The sequence below is a fragment of the Glycine soja genome, chromosome 18 (genome assembly GCF_004193775.1).
Source record: "Glycine soja cultivar W05 chromosome 18, ASM419377v2, whole genome shotgun sequence".
In the NCBI taxonomy this organism is placed as follows: Eukaryota; Viridiplantae; Streptophyta; class Magnoliopsida; order Fabales; family Fabaceae; genus Glycine; species Glycine soja.
The window spans coordinates 2,342,619-2,365,991 of NC_041019.1; the positions used below are offsets into that span (position 1 = coordinate 2,342,619).

Sequence of the window (23,373 nt, forward strand, 5' to 3'; positions counted from 1 at the left end):
ATATTAATTCAAAATCATTTATTAACTTGTTTGTATAAATTAAAATCAACGTAATTTAAACATCTCAAAATATATTAAAATACGGATCATTTGATTATCTTCTTATTATTATTTAATTTTAACAAAATTTGAAATAAATGATTTTGGTAATATATAAATATAATTCAATTGAATTAATAAAAATCATATTATATATCAAGTTATAAAAATATTGTAATAATTGTTAAAGTTACACCTATATAATTTAATTTCTCTTCATATATATATATATATATATACATATTATTTTTTATCATGTTATTAATACAAAATATTCATTGACTTTATTTATAAGTAATCTCAATTAGAAAATCTGACTAGTTACAATTATCTCCTTTCAGTCATATTTTTTTTGATCCATAATATCTAAATTCAAGATATTATTTAAAAAAATTGAGTTTAATACCATTTGAATTAACAACTTTTAGTATTAAGGACATTTGTTAAACAAATAAAAGTGTAAATATTTTTATTAGAATACGTAAAAATATGTTTTTTATAATTTTAAAATGTCTTTTTATATGATTTAAAAAAAATTAATTCCTTAACTAGTGTGTCCTGAGGGGGACTAGTTAGAGCATGGACAATGAAAATTGTCTAATAGATTAGTTAGAAAAAAATATTATTTTAATATGTCACATGTGATTAGAAGAAATTATTTATATAAGTAACTATTGTTTAAAATTTTTTTAACTTTACATTCAATTTAAGAGAAAAAATAGAATATTTATGAGTTAAACAAAATATTAATTGAAATATCCGAATAACATTGAGTTATTTAAAATTAAGATAGCATACATTGAATTACTTATATTAATAGCATCGGGGGATGTTCTTAACCATATTTTTACCTTTTACTAATATATTTTTCATTTAATGAAAAGATGTTTTTAAAAAATTAAATTACTCAGAAAGAAAGAAACGCGTGCTGATAACTAAAAGTTAAAAGCCAACTTGATTTGAGGAACTGGAATCAATACAAATAAGGCAATAACGCACAATGGCGCAGTCGCGGAAATGCTATCCGCACAGCAAAATCAGCCCCATTCTAAGCTTGCCGTTACGGCGTTACTCAAGTTTTTACGTAAATAAACACAATCTAACATTCAAAAAAGAAAAACATAAACACAATCTAACGGCAACAACAATATAACTCAGAGAGCTAAGTCCTCCAGATAAAACACGCGTCCCTACTAACCAGACACGTAAAACATGAACTCAGAATCAGACTCAAGTCTCGCCATGGTGTCCGGCGCCAAAACCACCTCCAAATCGACGGCGCCGCCGCCATTCCTCCCGGGAAACGCCGACATCTTGCCGTCAAACTTGTTCGCTCCGCCGCTGCGCACGGCCAAGGGCCGCCCCCATCCGAAATCATTGTCGTACATCGGAAACCTCGGCGAGCTTCCCATCTGCACGGTGGCGCCGTCGTGGTTCCCCAGCTCGAAGCACTTTGGCTGGCGCTCCCAATTTTCCACGTTGCGGTGCACCGTAGCACTATCGAACGCCTTCACGCTTTTGTTCAGCTGCTCCGCGCACCAGCGAAGCTCCTTAGACGCCACGTCAGCAGCTTCTGCACACGCGGCAATGCTCTGAATCGCGTTCCCGAAGTAACAGTCCCCCAACTTGGGTTCCAAGCGTTGGCGAACGTTAACTGCCATGCGGAACGTTGTCGTTTTAGACCCCTCGATATTCCTCGCCTTGGTCACGCAGCGCCACACCAACGCGCACAGTGACTGAAACGACGAAATCTCTGTCGTCGTCACCGTTTTCGGTTGCGTGTCGTTGCTCATCTTCGCCATCAACTCAACCGCGTCACCATTCTCTGGCGGCGGAAACGATGTCAAGCCATTATTGTTCACAGTAGCTTTCAGTTCCTGAATTGATTCGCGGCTGAAGCTGAAGATTCTCTCGCGAAAAGGCTCCTCTACATTAAAGGTCACCTTGATTTCTACCACAAAAAAAAAGAAGATATTTTTTTCAAATTAGTATCAAAACAAATGCAATTTCTTAATTTTTTTAAAAAAGTTTTTACTAAATTTAGTATCAAAACAAATGCATTAATTATTGTTTACCTTCTGGCAGGCGGAGCACGACGTTGGAGTTGAGGATGGATTCGCGGCGAAAATCCGGGAGGGTGGAGGGAGAGGTGGTGGCTCCTCTTGAGATTCCGGCGAAGGTGTTGAAGAAGTTCCAGAAGGAGGCGCCGTCGGTGACGGCGTGGCAGACGGCGCAGCCGAGGAAGATGCCGTCGGCGAGGTCGGTGACCTGGAAGGCCATGATTGGGGAGGAATGAGCGGTGTAACTGATTTTGTGGTGGAAGGGGAAGAGTTGTTTGAAGATTGGAGGGACATCGGACGACGACGACGACGACGACGGGGAGAGGAGGTCTGCGACGGAGATATCGGCGGCGGTGACGTGGATGAAGTCGACGCCGGTGTCGTTGCATGTGATGTAGACGTATCCGTCGGCGTCGGTTTTGAGACGGCCGGCGAGGGGAGGGAAGAGAGAGAGGGTTTGGGAAAGAGCGTTTTTGAGGTGAGGGATGAGAGCGGAAGAGGGAAGTGAAGGAGTGGTGAAGAGACATCCCTTTTGGATGTAGTGAGATAAGAGCATGTTAAGGTCGGAGATAGAGAGCTTGAGGTCTCCCATAGTTGAGTTCCGGTGAGGGACAACGGTGCATTTTGAGACCACAGAAGGAAAAGCTGAAGAAGAATAAGACATTTTTGCACATAACATGCATTTGCTTCTATGGGTGTGTCTTGTTTATATAGCCCACCAAGAGTGTCTTGGTTCATCACTTAGATTTTTCAAGTGTTTTTTCTAATTTTTATAATTTATATATATATATATATATATATATATATATATATATATTAGTCCTGTAATTTGAAAACAATAAAAAACATAAAATTATAAGAATTAAATAAGTAATTTAATCATATTAAAATCAACGTAAAATTAATACTCATATATATAAAATATGATATAGTTTTAATTTTTCTCTAAAAATTAAATGCACATAATTTTGTAATTTTGTGATGAAAAAAAAATTATAAAAACTAAAATAACAAAATATATATATATATATATATATATATATATATATAAAATTACAGATATATATTTAAGTCTTGTTTTGTGTATAATGAAGTTATTTCTGCGTGTAAAAGTAATTATCTAAACAACTTTTATCTTTTTTAACAAATAATCAAATTATAATTTTAATATGCTTAGACAATCCAATTATTTAATACGTAGTAACTACGTATAAAAATTTTATCAGTAATGCGTATTCAATTTAATTTATTTCCCAAAAACAATCATTTGTTTTTGTTAGATTCTTAAAAAAGTTTTTTAAAATATTCCAAACATGCATGCATTTGGACGTCCCAAGTACTGTCCAATTGAACTAATAGCTCGATCATTAGACAATGGATCTGTGTGATTAGATTAACGACGGCAATTCAATGCAGAAAGAATTACAAATTAATATATATATATATATATATATATATATATATATATATATATATATATATATATATATATATATATATATATATATATATATTGAATTGTTATTGCATTGTCGCTTTTATCTTTTCCATTCTGTCTCTGATTAAGTACTAAATAAAAAAAAGCATCACAATTAAAGGGATAAGTTGTTGGCAAATAAGGGATTGATAAAGAAAACCTAACTATCACCAACATTTAATTATATAAAAATATTAAAAATAGCATCCCTTCAAATCTGTATTTTTATACTCATTTTTAAATGGCACTTTTTTAATTGTAGTTTAAAGGAAAATACTTTAAAAGAGTTCTGCTTACTAATTATACTTTATGAGCATTGGTTAAGAAATCAACAGTAGAATGTTTAATTTTTATTGAAGCAAAAAATGGTTACATGTTTTTGTTGAATAATACTTAAAGGATACATTGAAAACAATATCAAAAGTGTATTAGTAATATTATTTTTTTCACTTTTAATACCTTTATTAATACCCTAAACAACTTAAATAAATATAAGGAAAAAATTATACAAATATTCCATTTAAAAAAATTATACCTCATACTCTTATCTTTTTTTACTTTAGGTCGACTTCTCTTAATTTATATAACAATATGACACTCTGTACATTTCTAATTGATGCAAACAATTCCTAATATCTATCTTTGTATGAATATAATCAAGCAATTTTAGTATAATGTCTGTTATTTGATTTAAAAGATTTAAATTGATCATCAACAAACTAAAATATAATTGTTAGCTTGTTACTAACTTCACTATTTTTTTTGGTACACTATGACTTTGGAAGCACAAATTTATTAGTAGAAAGAACCAACCTAAATTAAGTATTAATTAGAAAAAGAAGAATAAAGAAAGAACCAACCTAACTTACTAAATAATATAATTTAAGTTTAGTTATATTTTTAGTGCCTAAAATTTACAATAAATCTAATTTTGGTTCCTTAAATTGAAAAAAACAAACGAGTCTCTCAAAATTTTAAAAATGTTTTTAATCTCTAAAACCTTATGATGTTAATGAAAGTGATATGGTACAAACGTGGACACGTGTCAAGTGTTGACAGTGCCAAGTGACCATTTTTCATTAATATTGTTTGACTCCAACGGCTAAAACATGTTTTTGAAATTTGTGAAACTAAAATGATTTTGCTTCAATTTGAGGATAAAAATGGATTTTCGCTTGAAGGTTAAAAATAACTAAGTTTATAATAATTTATTAAAAAAACATATTATATCAATTTCCTATACCAACCTCCTAAAAAATTCCTGTAACAACACAATTTTTTTAATTATTTTAATATAAATTTATATTATTAATTTATACAAATAATTTAACTTTTATTGTGTAAATATTACAAGAATTGATAACAACACTCTTCTTTTAACACTTGATAAGTGATTGATCGAAATTTATTAGAAATAATTAATTTTAATGAGCTCCATCTATGATTCCTAAAAAAAAATAATATATTCAATCACATGTTTGTAACCTCCTCATTTCTTTCATTAAGCTTTTGAAAAAAAAAATATTACTTCCCATGTGTAACATCTCCATTTAATTTATTTTTCCAAAAGCATGCAAAAATGAAGGAAATGAAACAAATGGAGGAAGAAGGAAATGCCTCCATTTTCTTCAATCACACGGAGAGTTAAAAATTGTTAGAGAAAATGTATGCTAGTAATTCTTTAAGAATTATATCATTGAAAATTCAATAGGACTAAATCGTTAACATATCTTTTTTTTTTAATGCATGAGGTGTTTTTTGTTTTATTAATTACAAGTTCATTCAACTTTATCAAACTATCAACCTAAGAATGAAATGGAGCATCTTCTCAATACAACATAGAAAAAACCACGACCAATGCAAGCACCAGCTCCAAAGAATTCACCCTCTCGCTATCGATCACTCCCTATTTAGCTTCTTTCATCCTCGCCACAAGGGTTTTCAACATTTTCAAATTAAGAGTGTTTATCAACATCTTTACATTCGAATGATTTGATAAATTTTTAAGCATAAATGACTCAAGGGCAGAATATTAATTATTTTGTTTTCATTTTTTGAATCAAATATCAAGATAAAATTTTAGCTACAAGGAAAGCCAGACAAAAGAAATAAAAAGTGGTTGAACTTTGACATAAGTATCATAAGAGATAAAGGCGCCGCCCCTAATATGACTAAGGGTTGTGCTTCTTGAGTCTTGACTCTATCTTTGGAGTAAGTTAACTTAGTCCAACGTCCACAAGTTACGATCTTCGAGGTGACAACTTTCTCGTCCACCTTATTACCGGGGAGGTTTTCTTCTACGTTGATCCTTTTAGAAGATAAGTTTTGAATGATGTATAAGAGATTATTTTATTTTATTTTTGTAAAAGCAATAGAAGAATTGCAATTATCTATTTTTTCCTCACTCTTTATCTCGATAGATTAGCATCATCTATACCATAAGGAAAATGCAACCTTTCATACGGAGAATTTATTTTTCGTTCAGGGAAAACAAAACTAGAAAATCTAAACATACCAACAAATAACAACTCGTCTTCAACAATGTAAACAAAATTAAAGGTGATTGACCAGATTTTCTGACCAACAAAGATTAATATTCTAATAAATTAATGAATATACTATGTATGGATGTCATGCTAACAAAAAACTATATCTATCAACAAATAATTATTTTTTTCCTCCTCCCCTCCCATTCATTCAACCTCATACATATATCCATATGCATAACAAACTAAGGGTCTACAAGAACATAGTAAGAGAATAACTGGGACACACAAAGCCAACTTAAGGATAAAGGAACTTAAATTTAAGTTTTATGTCTATCAATAAAAAATTATTTATTTTTTGTTTTTATAAAGGAAAAAAAACCATATATATATAAGGTTTAACATATGATTTTCTTGTTTAAAGTAAAAAAGTTTAAAGTTTAAAGTTTATTTTAGCTCTCATTCATTGTTAGATGAATCCTAGGACACAACAAACTCTTGTAATAGATCATCACTTGTTATTTTTTTGTATTAATCAATATTAATTATTAATTTTTATTAGAATCTAGATGGGAGAAAATTGAACCTTCATCCATTCTCTCTTCAAGTAAGTTAGTAAGTCTAACAACTCTTCATTCATTGGGTTTGATTCTGTTACGCCTTGCTCTTATTAGTTGGTGAAGGGGTTCCTCATATGGGTAATGGGTAAGGACTCTCTCTCTCTCTCTCTCTCTCTCTCTCTCTCTCTCTCTCTCTCTCTCTCTCTCTCTCTCTCTCTCTCTCTCTCTCTCTCTCTCTCTCTCTCTCTCTCTCTCTCTCTCTCTCTCTCTCTCTCTCTCTCTCTCTCTCTCTCTCTCTCTCTATATATATATATATATATATATATATATATATATGAGAAAGGTATTTTATATGATGTTGGAGATATTTAAGAGAAAGGTGTTGTTTGAGATATTTAAGTTTCATATTTTAGATTTATTACTTGGATTTTCTTTTGTTAAAACATTATTTATTTTATTGATGTAATTGACTAATTGTTGATATTTTATTTACATATGTGTTAACTTAATTTGATTGTGTTGCATTTTTATTAAAATTGAAATTCTTTTAAAATTAGGCCCGCGGACCGGCCCATTTGACCTGCGGGGTCCGCGGGGCAGGGACGGACCAATTTATTAGGTCCATATAAGAATGCGCGGCGGGCTAACCCGGTCCGCTGCCAATGCAGGCTTATGTGGACAGGCCTTACGCGGGGCGGGGCGGGACGCTTACCCACCCCTACAAAATATAGCTTGAGTTGATGTCGACGAAAAAATATCATTGACTAAAAATAGTCTAGCTAGTGTTTGCCAAAAATAGTCCTGAGCAATGTCGGGAAAAAAACATAACGAATCAATGTTGGTCAAAAAACATCATTAGTTGATGTCGACCAAAAAAAATTTAGCTGACATCAGCTAAAATATAGTCTTGGTCGACCTCAACCAAAAAAATCCTAACCTATATCAACAAAAAAATATTCCTATGACCTCAACCCAAAATAGCCTCGATCAATGTCAGTAGACAAATTACCAAGCGACATTAACAAAAAGAACTCAATCAACCTCAATTAAAAATAGTCTAATCAATGCTCGCCAAAAATAATTATAGCAAAAGTCAACAAAAAAAATTATGACTAAAGTCAGCTAAAAATACCCTAACCAAAATATGTCGAAAACTTATTTATGGTGTAAAACTATATTTAAAATCAAAATGGTTTTGAACTATAAATTGATTTTAAAATCATTCTAAATCATTTTTAAAAAGATTCAAACCATTTTTATCCAATTAAATGAATATGAATTTAAAATTCATATCCATTTAATTAGATTTGGATTGAATATAAATTAAATTTTTAAAAATCGAAGTCACAAATACCTCTATGTCAAACATGAATAATTAAAATTTAATACTTAAAAGTCACGTGAATTTTTTAAGTAGTTACATGACATTAAAACTTGACTCTCCGAATATATTTATACGATTTAAATTTAATTATTTCATTCTCAAGTATATTTAATATAATATTTTTTAATTAATTTCGTTAGTAAAGAGATTAAAAATATATAATTTTTAATTTTTAAATTATAATAGCAATTTTAAAATATTAATAATTAATGTTCAACATATTTTTAATATTATATTTATACTTAATGTTGTTTTCCAAATCTATATGTGACAGTAAAATTAAAATCATAAATATTAAATCATATTCTTGTATTAATTAAAATTAAACATAAGGAATGTAATTTTACGTGACATTGATCCCATTGAAAAGCATGCAATGGGTTCCAGCGGAGGAATGACACGTGGTCATTTAAATGCAGAATGGCGTGCGACCTCTCATTCGTGGATAAGTGTTTAGAGAGATGAAAAATGAAAATTTTGATGGAGCATATTTTAATTTTCTTTTGTTCTGTCATGCTATTTGCTTAAAAATATGTATTTGTTTTTTCATAATTAATTTTTGTAAAAATATCACTCATCACTTTTAATAATATTTTTTAATCATATTTTATATATTTACAAGAATTAATTTCAAAATTTTTCTTAAAAAAATTGAATTTAGTATCAATCAAAATGACTACTCGAGTCCAGTATCTTTATCTTATGTTTAGTAGAAAAAAAATGAGAGAAAATAAAAAAAATTAAATTTAAATAATAAAAAAATTGAAAAGAATGAAAATTTTAATTTTTATTTCTTAAAGTTAATTTTTTTTCGATCTAACAAAAGAAAAAAATTCATTCATATTTTGTTTTTTTCCTTGAAAGGAGTGAAAGTGAAGGGACCTTAGTAGCGAACCGAGTCCAGCACATTTTAATCCTCAGTTTTTATTAATTTTTGTTTTCTCAAATTCAATAAAGGAATTATCATTTTCCTGCCCTTTGGTCTTTAACCTGACTTGATTGATAGTTGATATAGTGCATGGACCGATGCCATTTGTCTCCTTATTGCGTATCTCTTTTTGGAGAAAAAAAAACTTTTTAGTATATTAAAAATAATTTTTTAATATTTGTTGATAAAAAAATAATTTTTTTAGTTTTTTATTTGTTAAAATATATCAAACATAGTCTTTATTCTTGATAAAAAATGGTTTCTTTTTATATTCTTATTTATAAAAAATAAAAATCAAGTATGACACATTTTTATAGTTGAAAGATGAAAATAAAACGATTTATTTTCAAGGAATTAAAAATGAACATTACCTAATATTCAAACACAAAAACATATTTAACCCCGTAAATTAGTACAATGTGAATATTTTTATTTAAAAATTATGAAAAATTAATAAATTAAATTATATAATTATAGAGAAATAATTAAAAATAAAGATTAATTAATAATTGCATGATTACTTAAAATTGAATTTTTATTTTAACCATTTAAATAAAATCCAATTATTTATATCTATTATACTCAACTCTTAAAACAATATATCCTTCCAAGTGTACAAAAAGTAATAATAAAACAGAAAACAAAATTCTAAACAGCAACTTGATAAGGAGAATAACACCGTTGTGTAAAACAACTGGAATAACGAACAATTATGTAACTTGATAATAAAATAATTTCAAGTGTTCGTTGATGTAATATATTATCATCTAAACATGCATAGATTTAAAAATACATCCTTTGCATAGTTTCAAGTTATTTTTTAATGAACTTTTTTTTTATTTTCTCCTAATAAAATGAAACGAAATGATTAATAAAAAAAAGAAGATAAATACGCGTTTGTTCAATCTACTTCGGGTGGATTCAAGTGCCAGTTAAAAAGAAAGAAAAAGAAAAGAAAAAATATATACAAAGAGAAAATAATAAATAAGAAAAATATTGTCACACCTAGATAAAAGGGTGTGTTAAAAGTCTCACATGTCACGGGACAACCATGAAAAAAATGGAACATGTTAAAGTCTCACATCAAATAAAGATAATGTTGAGATAAATTATATAAGTGGAGAGTAATCCTATCTTACAAGTTGATTTTGTAGGGTTGAGTTAAAGCTTAAATCCACTTTCTCACATGGTATGATATTAGAGTGTATTCTAAATAGATCCCTACGTCTGTCACGATATGATTGAGATGAAAGTATAAAATGAAAGTGAAAGGGTATGAAAAAAAAGTTGAAAGATAAAAAAAATACGGTTAGATACAGACACAAATATATAAGCTGCATCCCAATGACTGAGGCAGGCGATGTGGGACTTCCTAACATCCCCCCTCCATAAATGTCGCCGATATGGCGGAGAGAGCCACCGACATGGCGGAAAAAACTAAGACGGACAATTGGCATTAAGTGAAGTTGTACAAACTAAGATGGGCTATAGGCTCTGATACCATGTTAGATTTTATCTTAAAACCAATTGACACTAAATGAAGTTGTCTAACAGACATATAAGCTGCACCCAAAAAATTGAGACAAGCGATGTGAAACTTCTTAACATCCCCCTCTATAGATCTGTTGAATGGTTAAAATGAAAATGATATGAAAGTTTTTTTTTTAATGTTGGATTTCACACGTTTGTCTTTTCATCCATAATTGAGTAAAAAAGGGATGTCTATCCACTCCTTTTATCCATTTGCATAGTATTTCTTCTTAAACACAATGTGAACGTTGCTACTGCTCAAGAAAACCTATTGTTCTTCGTCTTGTCACTGCTACTCAGCTTAGGCAAATCATACCTAGACATAATCGATTGTAAGCCTGTACCAAAATCATATTTTATATAAACTTAGGCAGGCATAATTGACTATATGTCTATGTTTAAGAAAACACCATTTTACATGTTAAAAACATGCAAAAAATCGTAATAAGAAGATAAATGGTATTTTATTTAATGCACTAATTGTTTTTTCTTATCCACATATAACCTCAATTTAAATATATTTTTTCTCTTTTCAACTCTATTTCACTTCAATCAAATAGCATTATTTTTCATTCTCTTTGTAATTTATTTCACTTTTTGTTTCCACGGTTTCGTTTTTTTTCTCACAGCTAAAAACAATTAATGTTAAACTTAAGAACAACTCATTCAAAATAAGTGGGTTTGAAGTGTAAAAAAATATCCTTCAAGTGTACAAAAAGTAAAAATATCCACACCATTTTTTATTTGTCGGCTTGTCCCGGTATATCTATTTGTGTATGCCTGTTCAATCTAGAACATCTTAGTTCACTATAAAAAGATAAACTACAAATGTTTTGGATTTGAAAAAAATAATAATTTAACAAACACGTATTTATTATTAAGGTTATTACGGATAAATTTTGTTGTTTTTTGCCCATTAAAATGTAACGTAGTCCGTTTGGTCTGTGGTTGCTTGAAGAGATCAGTTTAAAATGCAATTAATTAATACTACTTTAAGAAATTGATAGTTATATAATAAAAGTATAATAAGTATTTCACGAGAATCCCACAAAATGCGTCATCATTATAACGTTTTTTTTTTCCTTTCTCTTTATTTTTTTATTGCAATTTGCCGTGGTAACATGTAACTTTAATAATAATAAAATAATAATGTGTCTTTGTACTGTGACTATATGGACTGCTGCTGTGTGTCTGACTAAGTTGTAAAATTCTATTAGAATAATTATTATTGAATAAGCTAATTAATGATATTTTTAAAATGAAGTATACATTTCAAATATACTAAAATATAAATTATTTAATTATTTTATTTGTTTTTTTTTAAATTTTGATAATATTTAACAAAGATAATTTTAATAATATGAAAATATAATTTAACGGTTAGATCAATAAAAATTATATTTTATATTAAATTATAAAAATAGTATAATAATTTTTAAAATTACACTAGTATAATTTGATATATCTTAATTCATATATATATATATATATATATAATTGAGTATCATGAAAATAAGACACAAAGTGAAGTTATAAAGAAATTTACATCAAGTTTATTAAATATATATTTGAAAATTTTAATTTTAACAATATGAAAATTTATTTAATTAATAAAATTATTTTTAAAGATGTTTTACAAATAATTAATTGTATATAATATTAATTAAAGAAATTTCATTATTAATTACAAAAGATAAAATGTTTTAAAACATCTATATTGTCATTCAATAATATTTTAGAAAATAAAAAATAGTTTATTTAAAAATAATTTAGTAATATCAAACTATATTAAAAAGTATTTAATAAATAATCTTAATATATATAATAAATATGTCATTGTAATTAAGAATTTAAAAATTACTAAAAAAAAATTTAAAATATGAAATGTAGATTAAAATTAAATAATATAGATTACAAATTTTTTAAAATATAAAATTTTTATTAAAATATATTATTTATTCATTTCATTCATTTCGGTGACATTCTCTTATTTCATGCAGAGAAAAAAAATAATTTATACTTTTTAATTATAATATAATTTCTATACTATAAAAATAATATTTATTATAAATTTAATCATATAAAATAAATATTTATCTCGTGTATTATGTAGAAAAAAATTAATCTCTTTATTTATTGTTCCTGAACAATGACATGGGTGATTCTTTACTTTTAATTTATTAACCTTCAAATTCAATTGTATAAATTTTGTTATGAAAAATATTTTTTAGTTAGTATATTTATATTAAACGCTAGCTAGTTTATAATGCATAGTTTATTTATAATTCTATTTAAACTAAAAAAATATTGGCACAATGAAAAAATATTTATTGGTTAGATTTATTTTATACCTTATTATTTTATAATGTAACTATTTTATTATTAAATTTTATATAATAAATTCTATTTTTTTAATTTTGATAGAAGACAATTTTTAATAAATCGTGTACCTTTTTAAACATTAAGTATTTTTGAAGGAAAAAATATTAATTTTTCTATAAAAAAAACAAAAATGATTAATTTACACTACCGCAAATTAAGCTTATTATAAAAAGAAATATTTTTATATAAAATTTTATTTTATTTTTCTTAGGAAATATAAATTTTATTTTCATTAATGTAATTATTGAATTATAATTATATATTATCTAAATTGTTTGTGTTAAATCTTGTAAAACTTTAACAATGTAAGGAGATAATAAATTATTAGGTAAAATATGTTTGAGATTCATGTAAAATTTGAAAAATATTAATTTTATTTTTATAAAGTTTTTCATATTAATTCGGTTACTATAAAAATAAAATATGATATGTTGAGTAATCCTTTCGTTAAACGGCAACATGACGGGGTTAATAAATTTACAAATGTAATTACAAACAAATTAAACAATGAGACGTTTAAAACCTTGAAAATAAGTTAAATAATTTTTTCCCGCTAGATAGGCCAACAACGTCAAGAAATCATATAACTGAGTTAGCACTAAGAACTAATAAAAATAAATTTTATTTTTACATAGACCGAATGAATACGATTTTTTTTTATAAAAATAAAATTCATACTTTCAAAATTTTAGAGGACCTCAAACATATTTTATCCTAGAGGCCTCCAATATATTTTATCTTAAATTATTTTTCTTTTGTGGGCAATTAAATGGTTCTTATTTTCATAACTTTTAAAAAGTAAATATAAAATTATTCTTTATGTACATGAATGGGACAAATTTAATAGTTTTGTTTTAATATAAAATTGCAAATACCATTTATATGATAAGAATTTTAATTCAAAATTTGTTTTAAGATAAAGTTATCCAAGGAAATTTATTAAATTTAACAAATTTGATATTTAAATTGAATTCTAATTGAAATTAAAGATTAAAAAAAGATGCTTGGTGCATTTAACTTAAATTTTCTTTAAAATTATTTTTGGTTGTCTTATATCCATTGGTTTAGATTTAGAATGAGAGACAAGGAAAGAAAATAAGGTATGTAATAAGTTTAATTTTAATTGTACTTCCTTAATTTTGTTAAGAGTGTTTTTTTAATGCCTTTGACATAGTTTTTTATTTTAAAGAAAAAAAATAAACACTACCTAAGAGCAACTTCAATGGATTACTTAAAGTTCTTTTTTAAAGTTAAACACCTTGACAATAGTATTGAAACAAAAGGGTTGTTATATAATTCTTACAGACTTTGATAAGCAATCATCACAAATAAGGATAACAAAAAAAGTTAAAATGTAATTTTTTTTCTTATTTTTTTTAAATCTATGATTTTAGTTATTCTACTTTTTAGTTATAACATTTTGTTTCTTATTTTTTTAAAGTTTACAATTTTAGTTTCCTATTTTTTAATTGAGACATTTTGTATCTTTTTTTTAAAAAAATGATTTTTGTTTTTGTGTTGAATTTCAACGTTAACTTGTGCATTTCCTTAATTATGATTGATGAGTGTCTCTTTATTAGTTACATGCCAGATTTTTTTCTTCAAACTATTGAATTGCTTATAAGCTTAATTTAAAAGACTAAACTTATGAATATTTTAAAAATAAAGAATAAAATATTTAAATTAAAAAAATAAGAAAAAACTAAAATTATATATTTTGTAAAAAAATATTCATACTCACAAATTTATGTGGGTAAAATTTATAATAGATGAAATAATATTGGTTAAAAGGATAACAACTTATCACATATAACTATTAATCATATCCTTGGATATGATCTTTTTGATTTATTCTCTTTGTGTTGGTCCCACGTTTTGCTCTTAAGCATAGAGAGAAAAAAATATATTTTTAAACAATGTGCATAACCACGTTTTGATTTATTCTCACTTATTACTATTAATTAACAAATTCTTAAAAAAATACATGTTTTTTTCACCTTTATTTTTTTTTAGTCTACCATAACCATAATAAATTATATTTAAAGTACTTTTAAGTTTGAAAAAAAAACTATTTTAAAGTTTATTCACTTAACAAATATTCACCTTGGTACGAGAGCATGCAGAAACAGATATTTATCAGAAAAATGAGTAATGGAGTCATGGTGAGTCTTCACGGTGTCCCATTTAGAATCGACAAAAATGGACGGGTCGGGTTGACGCGATCTAAATTGATTCATCGGGTCAAGTGTAAACTATATTTGAATCGAATCAGTTCATATTTTATAGCTGTTTTATTTTTGAAAGTCTAATCAGTTTCGATTAATTTCATAACAAATGCTTGAAGAGTCTGTTTGATTTATTAAAAATATAGCACTCAATCAGATAGATGTATAAGTTACAAGATATTTTTTTTTATCTTATATATTGTTTGAAGAAATAATGATAACACAAGTAAAATAATATGAATTTTAGTAAAATAAATAATATTAATTATCTTAAATCAAATTTAATGTGTTTATCTAAATAAAAAAAAGAAAAAGATTATAATAAAAAATCTAGTGTTTTCTTTTTAAAATAATTACTCAGTTAATTATTATTTTTTCAGTTACTAAAAAGATATATATATATATATATATATATATATATATATATATATATATGCCTTTTTAATATTTTATATATGAAATAAAAAGTTATCTCATAATTTTTTAAATAATAAAAATTAAAAAATGTATCTTATTCTTATTTCTTAATTTACATCACCCCTTATTTTTTAAAATTAAATTGAAACAGAAATATATTTGTCACCATAGTTTATCGTGTTATTCTTGGCAAAGGTTGGTTAAATTTTTACAATATTGATTGATAAAATGAATAAAATGTGAGATTTTACTTATTTGATCCTGTGACAGGCGTTTGGTTGGTGGTAGCCACTGATCTGATTGACAGAAAGTGCAGTTGGCGATACGATTTGTCTCCTGGTTGCGCATCTCTTTAAGGCATTACAACTATACCAATCCATTTATATGCTACTATATCTTTTTGGGAGGGGGAAAATTAAATCTAAATAATCCACAGCAGCCACCAATGGAATAAAGACAATAAATCTAGTGTGCAAAAATACTGCTAAATCAAATACAATATACGTTTTAATCATAATATAATTAGCAAGTATTGCACGCAAATGATTGATATTTATAAATATTACTAAGTATATCGTATCATCTAGCATTCCATCTAAAAAAATTAAGGAAACTAAAAATAAAATAATTTCTAATCGTATAATTAAATAATTTGAAAGACATATTAATATGTCGGGTTAATTAAATTTTATTCTCTAAACTTTTTTAAAATTCAATTTTTAAGTATCTGAATAAAAGTTTAACTAGTCAAAGTTTTCAATTTTTTTATTGTGATTTTTAGTATTTGAACAAAAATTTATCCACTCAAGGTTCTTAAATTTTTTAAAAATCTAATTTTTAGTCTTTGAACAAAAATTTAAATCCTATTATTTTTGTTTTTTTAATAGATTTTAGGAATTAAATTTTGAAAAAGTTTAAGATTCTTGATTGGTTAAACTTTTGTTCAAGGAATACAAATTATAATGAAATGGCAGTTATAATAGTGAAACTGTGTTTTTTAACATTAAAAACCAAATTCACAAATATTTTTTTCTGTTTTAAAAATTAAGTAGAAAGTGTTTCAAAATTAAGATAAAATTCATTTTAACTCCAATTTTATCCAACAGGTTTTATTTTCAAAATTACATAAAACAAAAATCACAAACTTATAACCAGCCTCAATGAGACCTAAGTTTATGCATTCAAGTATAGATTTAGTTTTTTTTTCAAGGTGAAGAATAGATGTAGTTGTAATTAATAAAATGTCATAATATAGAAAAGAGAAGATCTAAATTTTTGAAATTCTGAATAGTATTACTATTTTAATTAGTAATCTCCCAACAACCGGCAAGAGAATAAATTAAACCATATAATGTAACAACATAAGTGGTTATACAAGTTTTTGCGAAACATTATATAAATACGTTCTGGATCTTGGTTTTTGTCTAAAATATTTCCCTTTTTATGATTGGGGCATTAACTTTTTGTAGTATAGAAAATATTATTCATAGCTTTAAAAGAAGCACACTTCATTAAAAGGAATATATAGTACAATATCTCAATAAGCCAGAAAGATTATTATTTTAGGATGAGTGTGTTATTTTATTTTTATTTAGTTTCAAATTTAGAGACTCCGTATTTTGTTTATAACATCTCTTATACTTCTTCTTTTTTTAAAAAAAATAATGATTTTCTTTAAAAAATTATGAAATATTTTTTACCAACGAATATATGTCTGATAGTGCTGCACCCATAGCGCAAGAGATGATCATGTTATGACTTATGACTTCAAAAAGAAAAGTTCATACGTAATATGGCCATAAGCTTGGAAAATTTGCCAATACTGGAATTTTTATATCCCAGGGAAGGCATTAGGTGCTAGCTAGATAAGTTTTTTTAATTAAAAATACTGCTGAATAAAGCAACCTGATTGGAATTTTCTTTCTAATAAAAAAAATCATAAGCGGACCCGTAATTAAATGTAAAAAATATTTATATAAAAAGAAAAACGTGCATCAGAGCGTGTGATGAGAATTTTGGAATGAAAGTTCTGTATCATTATTAACATCCAAAAAGGTTGGTCCCTTAGAATCTCAAGTTCTTCACTGTGTATAAGTATTACAATAAAAAATATTGCTTAATAGAGATCCCTCACTTATGACTTAAAAACGAAAAAAAAAAGGTTCATATGTAATATGGCCATAAGCTTGGAAAACTTAAACAAAGCTAATTATATACTTTTTGTGGGAGCATGAATTAGTGAGACAACTATGGGAGGATATTGAGAGTAAAAAACCAAACAAAGGAAAAATGGATGGATGGGCATGGCGGGGCAGCTCTGATAACACTTATACTGTCAAGAAAACATTAGTTGTTGCACTGTGAAGGAGATTTGACTGAAGCAAAAAGTTTTTCCAAACAATATGGCACCATCAAAGCTTTTTGTTGGAGAGTATAGCATTAAACAGAATTCGTCAAAGGATAATTTACTTAGAAGAAACATAATTCAAATTGTGTTTTCTGCCCAAACCAATTAGAAACTACTACCCACTTGTTGTTTAATTGTGACTTTGCTGTGGAGGTTTGGAGGAGATGCTACATTTCCAGGGGAATTTATTCCCCATTTTTGGCAACACGGGGGACAAATTAATGGAAGAAAGGTGGTACAAGGATCATGGTTGATATGTGATAGGATGCGCTTCAGACCCAAAATAAAATGGTTATAAGATTTTTTGGGTTGGAGTTAAAATATTTAAAATATTAATTATTAGGATATTATTTATTATGTTATTTAACTTTTATTTCTAATTTCCCAAGGTAGGATGATGACACTTGTATGGTCATCATCAGCAATTAGGTTATAAATTGTATTTTCTCTATTCTTTTGATATGAATGGAAAATGTGAAGTTTTTATTTATCTTTTATTTAGCTTTGGTTTTAGAGTAGAGTAGCTTTGAGCACTCTATCAATATGGCTATCAGTTATTTGGACACAGAATCGGTATTCTATTTTAATGATGATACAAGTGATGTGGGATCAGTTTTGGATAATATAGATCATGGCTATGGATAACAACAAAGATGAAGGGAATGGAGGATGTATCACTGTATACGTGGTGTATGGATCCATCTTTGGGTCTAAACCAGTTGCGGTAATTTTGATGATGCAGGGGAATTGTTCTGGTCATATGCGAATTCAATACTGCTAGGCAAGATGACAGAATTCTTGTCTGAATGGTGGAAGGTGCTTGTGATATTGTATGTTTTTTTTTTCTTCTCCGAAACTGAACGGGTATATGTGAGGATATGTACCCATATCATGTATTTCTGTTCTCTGGTTTGTCTATGGATTTTGTGACAGAGCAAATTCAGCTATTAATGAAATCTCTATTTGCTCTGAAAAAAAGAAGAAGCTAATTGTACACTTTGCCGATATTGGAATTTGTATATCCTACGGAAGGCATTAGGTGCTAGCTAGCTAGATAACCAGCTCTGTATAAAAAATATTTATATAGAAAGAAAAACGTGCATGGGATGGGATGAGAATTTTTGTATGAAAGTTCTGTATATGAGCTGTATCATTATTAGCATCCAAAAAGGTTGGTCCCTTAGAATATCAAATTTGTAATTGTGTTAGCTAATCATGATTGTCTCATCCCCAAAGCCAAAAGGTTAAAACTCAATAACTGCACTTTTATATTATTAAATCACGTGTATTAACTTTTAAAAGTTTTTTATATGTGCATAAGATTTATTTCAACGATGCACAATTTAATATAGGATGAACTGTCACTTTTTATTTTCCAAAAATGTAATCCGGGGTTATTTGGTATCTAAAAGTATCAAATATTATTTAGATCTATCCTAATTTATTTGTCATTTTAGTTCATGTATTAATTTTTTTGGTTAAAGTTAATATTTATGTATGTATATATGATATCTTTTATGTTTACGTAACAGTTAACCATATACACATAAATGATACATGATATATGTGTTGTTATTCACATATTATTCACATGTGTACAATCAACTATTACATTAATGTATCATGTATGCAAAAATATTAATTTTAATGAAAGTTTTTTTAACAATAAAATTAAAGTGATAAATAAATTATACTTTCAAAAGACTTAAATGTCATATTGATACTTTAAGGAATCAGAGTAAAAGTAGATAGTGTATTCTTTGATAAATTTACTAAGTCAAATGTTTTTTTCTAACTATAAAGTGGTGCTATATATATCAAGGAGTCTAGTTGCTCAATTGGTTAAATAATGTATAAGTTATTATAAATTTTTAATAATACCACTTTATTATTATTTTTATTATTATTGAAAAAAGGGGAGTGAGAGAGGTTCATAGGTATCAATTGGATAGCTTGAAGCTAGCATGGTAGTTTGTTGGTGAAGGAATTCCATGATTGTCCGTGTGTAATTTATAGGATGAATATTATGTTCAATAAAGAAGTGTGAAAACTCATTGAAGAGAAAAAGATGGATCATTGGTCTTACATATATAGTGGTTTGGGAGAAAAACATGCGAAGTTGGTGAGAATGGATTACCTAGCTACTTCTTAGTCAAGCATAAGCACGACATAAAAGCTTTGGAGAAAGAAATAGGACAAAACATAATAGTAAATTTTAGAAAAAGATGTTAGGATGCATGCATTCGCTGGTGTTTAAAACAGGAAAATGCTAATTATCAGGAGAATATCATAAAAGAAACTGCACGAAAAAGACATGGCACGTTATTTCAATGTTATGGCATAGTAGAACCAATAAAACTTGACATATTTAACAAATAATTAAATCTCTTAAATATATTAATTATTCTCTAACTTCATTGTGTGTATAAAAAAATTATTAATTAAAAGAGACAGACACTGATTTTGATAATTAACTTCCAGCCCTTATAAGTACGTAGTATCTATTTTGTTAATTTCTTTATGAAAAATCTTTGAAACAACAATAATAATATATATGACCTCTGTCCTAGCATATATAGCCGTAAGAAATTAATCTGCCAAAGGTGGATAGTGTATGAAGTCCCTCTTGTCTTGTGGTGGTGGGAACAATGAAATCTTGCGGACCATTATTCTGTGTCTCAACATCAAGGGACGTGCAACCTCCACCACCAATGTTGGCAGTACATTCAAACCTAAAGCAAAGAAATCGAATCGGAGAAAGATTACAGCATCGCAGCTTATGTACGGTAGCGTTATAAGGCTATGGAATTCCACGTTGCTCTTCACTCCGACTGGTGCACCATGCATGCAGAGTTTATTAAAAAGTATAACATTATTTTAAGAATATGTAATAAATAATACATGTAGTATTCTTTACACAATTATTAATCACATGATATATATAATAATTACTTTAACTTCATTACATCCAATTATTTTTAGGTTGAGATAAACTTGGTCTTTGCCCGAAACCTAATTAAATTAGACTTTTCTTGTTGAAATAAGGGCGTGGGCCGGGGTACGTGGTAAAAAGTCATTTATACTCTTTACTTGCCCCTAACTATTGAAACAAGTAATGGTATTTTTCTAATTAAACTCCAGTTTTATTCTCGTAAACTCTCCACTTGCTTTAAGTTAAACTCATCTAGACATATGAAGGGAAAAAAAAACAAAAATATTATCTACTACTTTGAAGGATGGTATATGTGCTAGCATTATTCTCTTTTGACATTCTCACATCGTTTTTTCCAACCACTTCACTTATAGATTGAAATATGTAAATAAAGAGAAAGATTTGACAACATACATACCGAAGTACATTTAATTGTAAAGAGTAAGAAATATATATATATATATATATATATATATATATATGAGAATAGAAATATCTTATATGTTGATTAGCATTTGCAAAATTTACATTAACTTATATAAGAAAAGTTTTTTCTTAGTTTTTCATATGTCTCTTCCTTTAAAGATAATTATGTTTGAAGTACGATCATATATTAAATGCGAGCACCTCTTTCAATGAAGATTTAAACTTTAATTTATCATGTTATGAAAGAATAATCCATGTAACTAGATCAAACTCCGTTAGTATATATATCAATAGTTTAGTTCAAAAAGTATTTTGTATTCCTATAATCTGTTGCGAAAGATCGTAGATTTTATTTATAAAACTAGATATGTTAATCTCAGTTAATGATGGATCACATCACTTATTTATTCACTTTCTTGTATATTTATTAATTTAGATAAAATTAGGATAAGTTACTTCTTTGTTTTAAAAAAATATATATATATATATATATATATATATAATTTTTTGTTTTTTTAATTATTTTTCTTACTTAAAAGGCATTAGTTAAATTTTAATTTTATTTAATTTTATAATGTTGAATGAAATAAAATTAATAGAATTAGAAGTTAGTATAAAAATATTTAATGTTATTAATAATATTTAATGACTGTTTTAAATCTCGCTCGTATAAAGCTTTAGATGACAAAACTAAGTTAACGTTAGACAAAATATAAGTTATATTTCAGATATTTTTAGTGTTTTTTAATTTATCATAAAAAGGAAAGGATGTAAAAAAAAATCATAAAATGAAATTTTTTATGTCAATAATTAACACTTGTATTCAGTGTCAGACCTTTTTCTTATACATGATAAAATGAAAAGAAAGAAACAAAGAAGACCAAAGAATACATAGCAAAAAGATGCACTAAGAAAATATACCAAAAAAAACAAAATTCTAAGAATAGGTGAAAAGGTCATCCATAATATTTGCTTGATATACTGAGATGATGTCCAGTATTGGGGAAGTCCAACATATGAAGTCGTCCTCCTTAGTCATCTTCTTCTCTAGCTAACTGGTCCCCACAAAAATTATATTAAAAAACACTTAAAACTTTGCATATAAGTTTTAATGGAAAAGAATGTTAGGAACATATTTTTAACTCAGAATATTTATTATTGTGTTTCAATCAATTTTAGTTAATGATAAAAAGTGTCAAAGTAATAGTGTTCTTGGTAATAGTGTTCTTGGTTATGTTTGAAACTCACACCGCACATAAAAAAAACATGATAATTTTGTAGTAACATAGAATTGTTTCACTACTATGAAAAACTTATCGATTTAACCATAGATAATTTCAAATTTTAGATAAAATGAGCACAATAATCCTTTTTTTTAATGCTCACTAATCATATTGAAGTAGGATGATCCAATACTTTTGAACAAAAAACTTAAGCGTAATATTTTAGATATTTTAATTTTTTTTTAATCATAAAATGAAAGTTTTCATCTCAATAGCTAACATTTGTATTCAATATTGGCATTTTCTTTTATATACATGATTGAAGGAGAAGAAAGAAACAAAGACCAAAGAATACATCACAAAAACAAAATTTTAAGAATGGGAAAAGGACACCCATGACATTTTCTTGGAGCATCGGGGTGGTATTTGATGTTGGATAAATCCATCAAACAAAGTCGACAATGTGTTTGGTTATGCTTCAAACTCATACTAGAAAAAAAAAACCATGATAATTTCATAGCAATAAAGAGTTGCTTCACTACCATGAAAAATTGATTTGGCTAAATGCACATCATACCAAAGTTACCATAACTAATTTCAAATTTTAAACAAAATGAACACAATAATCATTTTTTTAATGCAAAACAATCATATTGAAGTAGGATGATTAAATTCTTTAGAAAAAACTTAAGTGTAATATTTTAGATATTTTTAATGTTTTTTAATCATAAAATTATATTTTTTTTATCTCAATAATTAATACTTGTATTCAATGTTGACCTTTTCTTTTATATACATGATTGAAAGAAAAAAGAAACAAGACCAAAGAATACATAGCAAAAAACAAAATAACACACTCTATCATATTTTTTAACACATTCAAATTCTCTGATTTTT

The 23,373-nt window shown here is 27.0% G+C and overlaps 1 protein-coding gene across 1 annotated transcript; it reads right to left on the reverse strand.

The window, feature by feature from the left end:
- Window positions 1-968: 968 nt before the first annotated feature.
- LOC114396152 (uncharacterized acetyltransferase At3g50280-like) lies at window positions 969-2,772 on the reverse strand. The gene is made up of 2 exons (XM_028358044.1): window positions 2,115-2,772; window positions 969-1,990 (listed from the first exon to the last, which is right to left on the reverse strand). The coding sequence occupies exons 1-2, from the start codon at window positions 2,761-2,763 to the stop codon at window positions 1,233-1,235; spliced, it is 1,407 nt and encodes a 468-aa protein (XP_028213845.1). The 5' UTR covers window positions 2,764-2,772; the 3' UTR covers window positions 969-1,232.
- Between the last annotated feature and the right edge of the window lie 20,601 nt (window positions 2,773-23,373).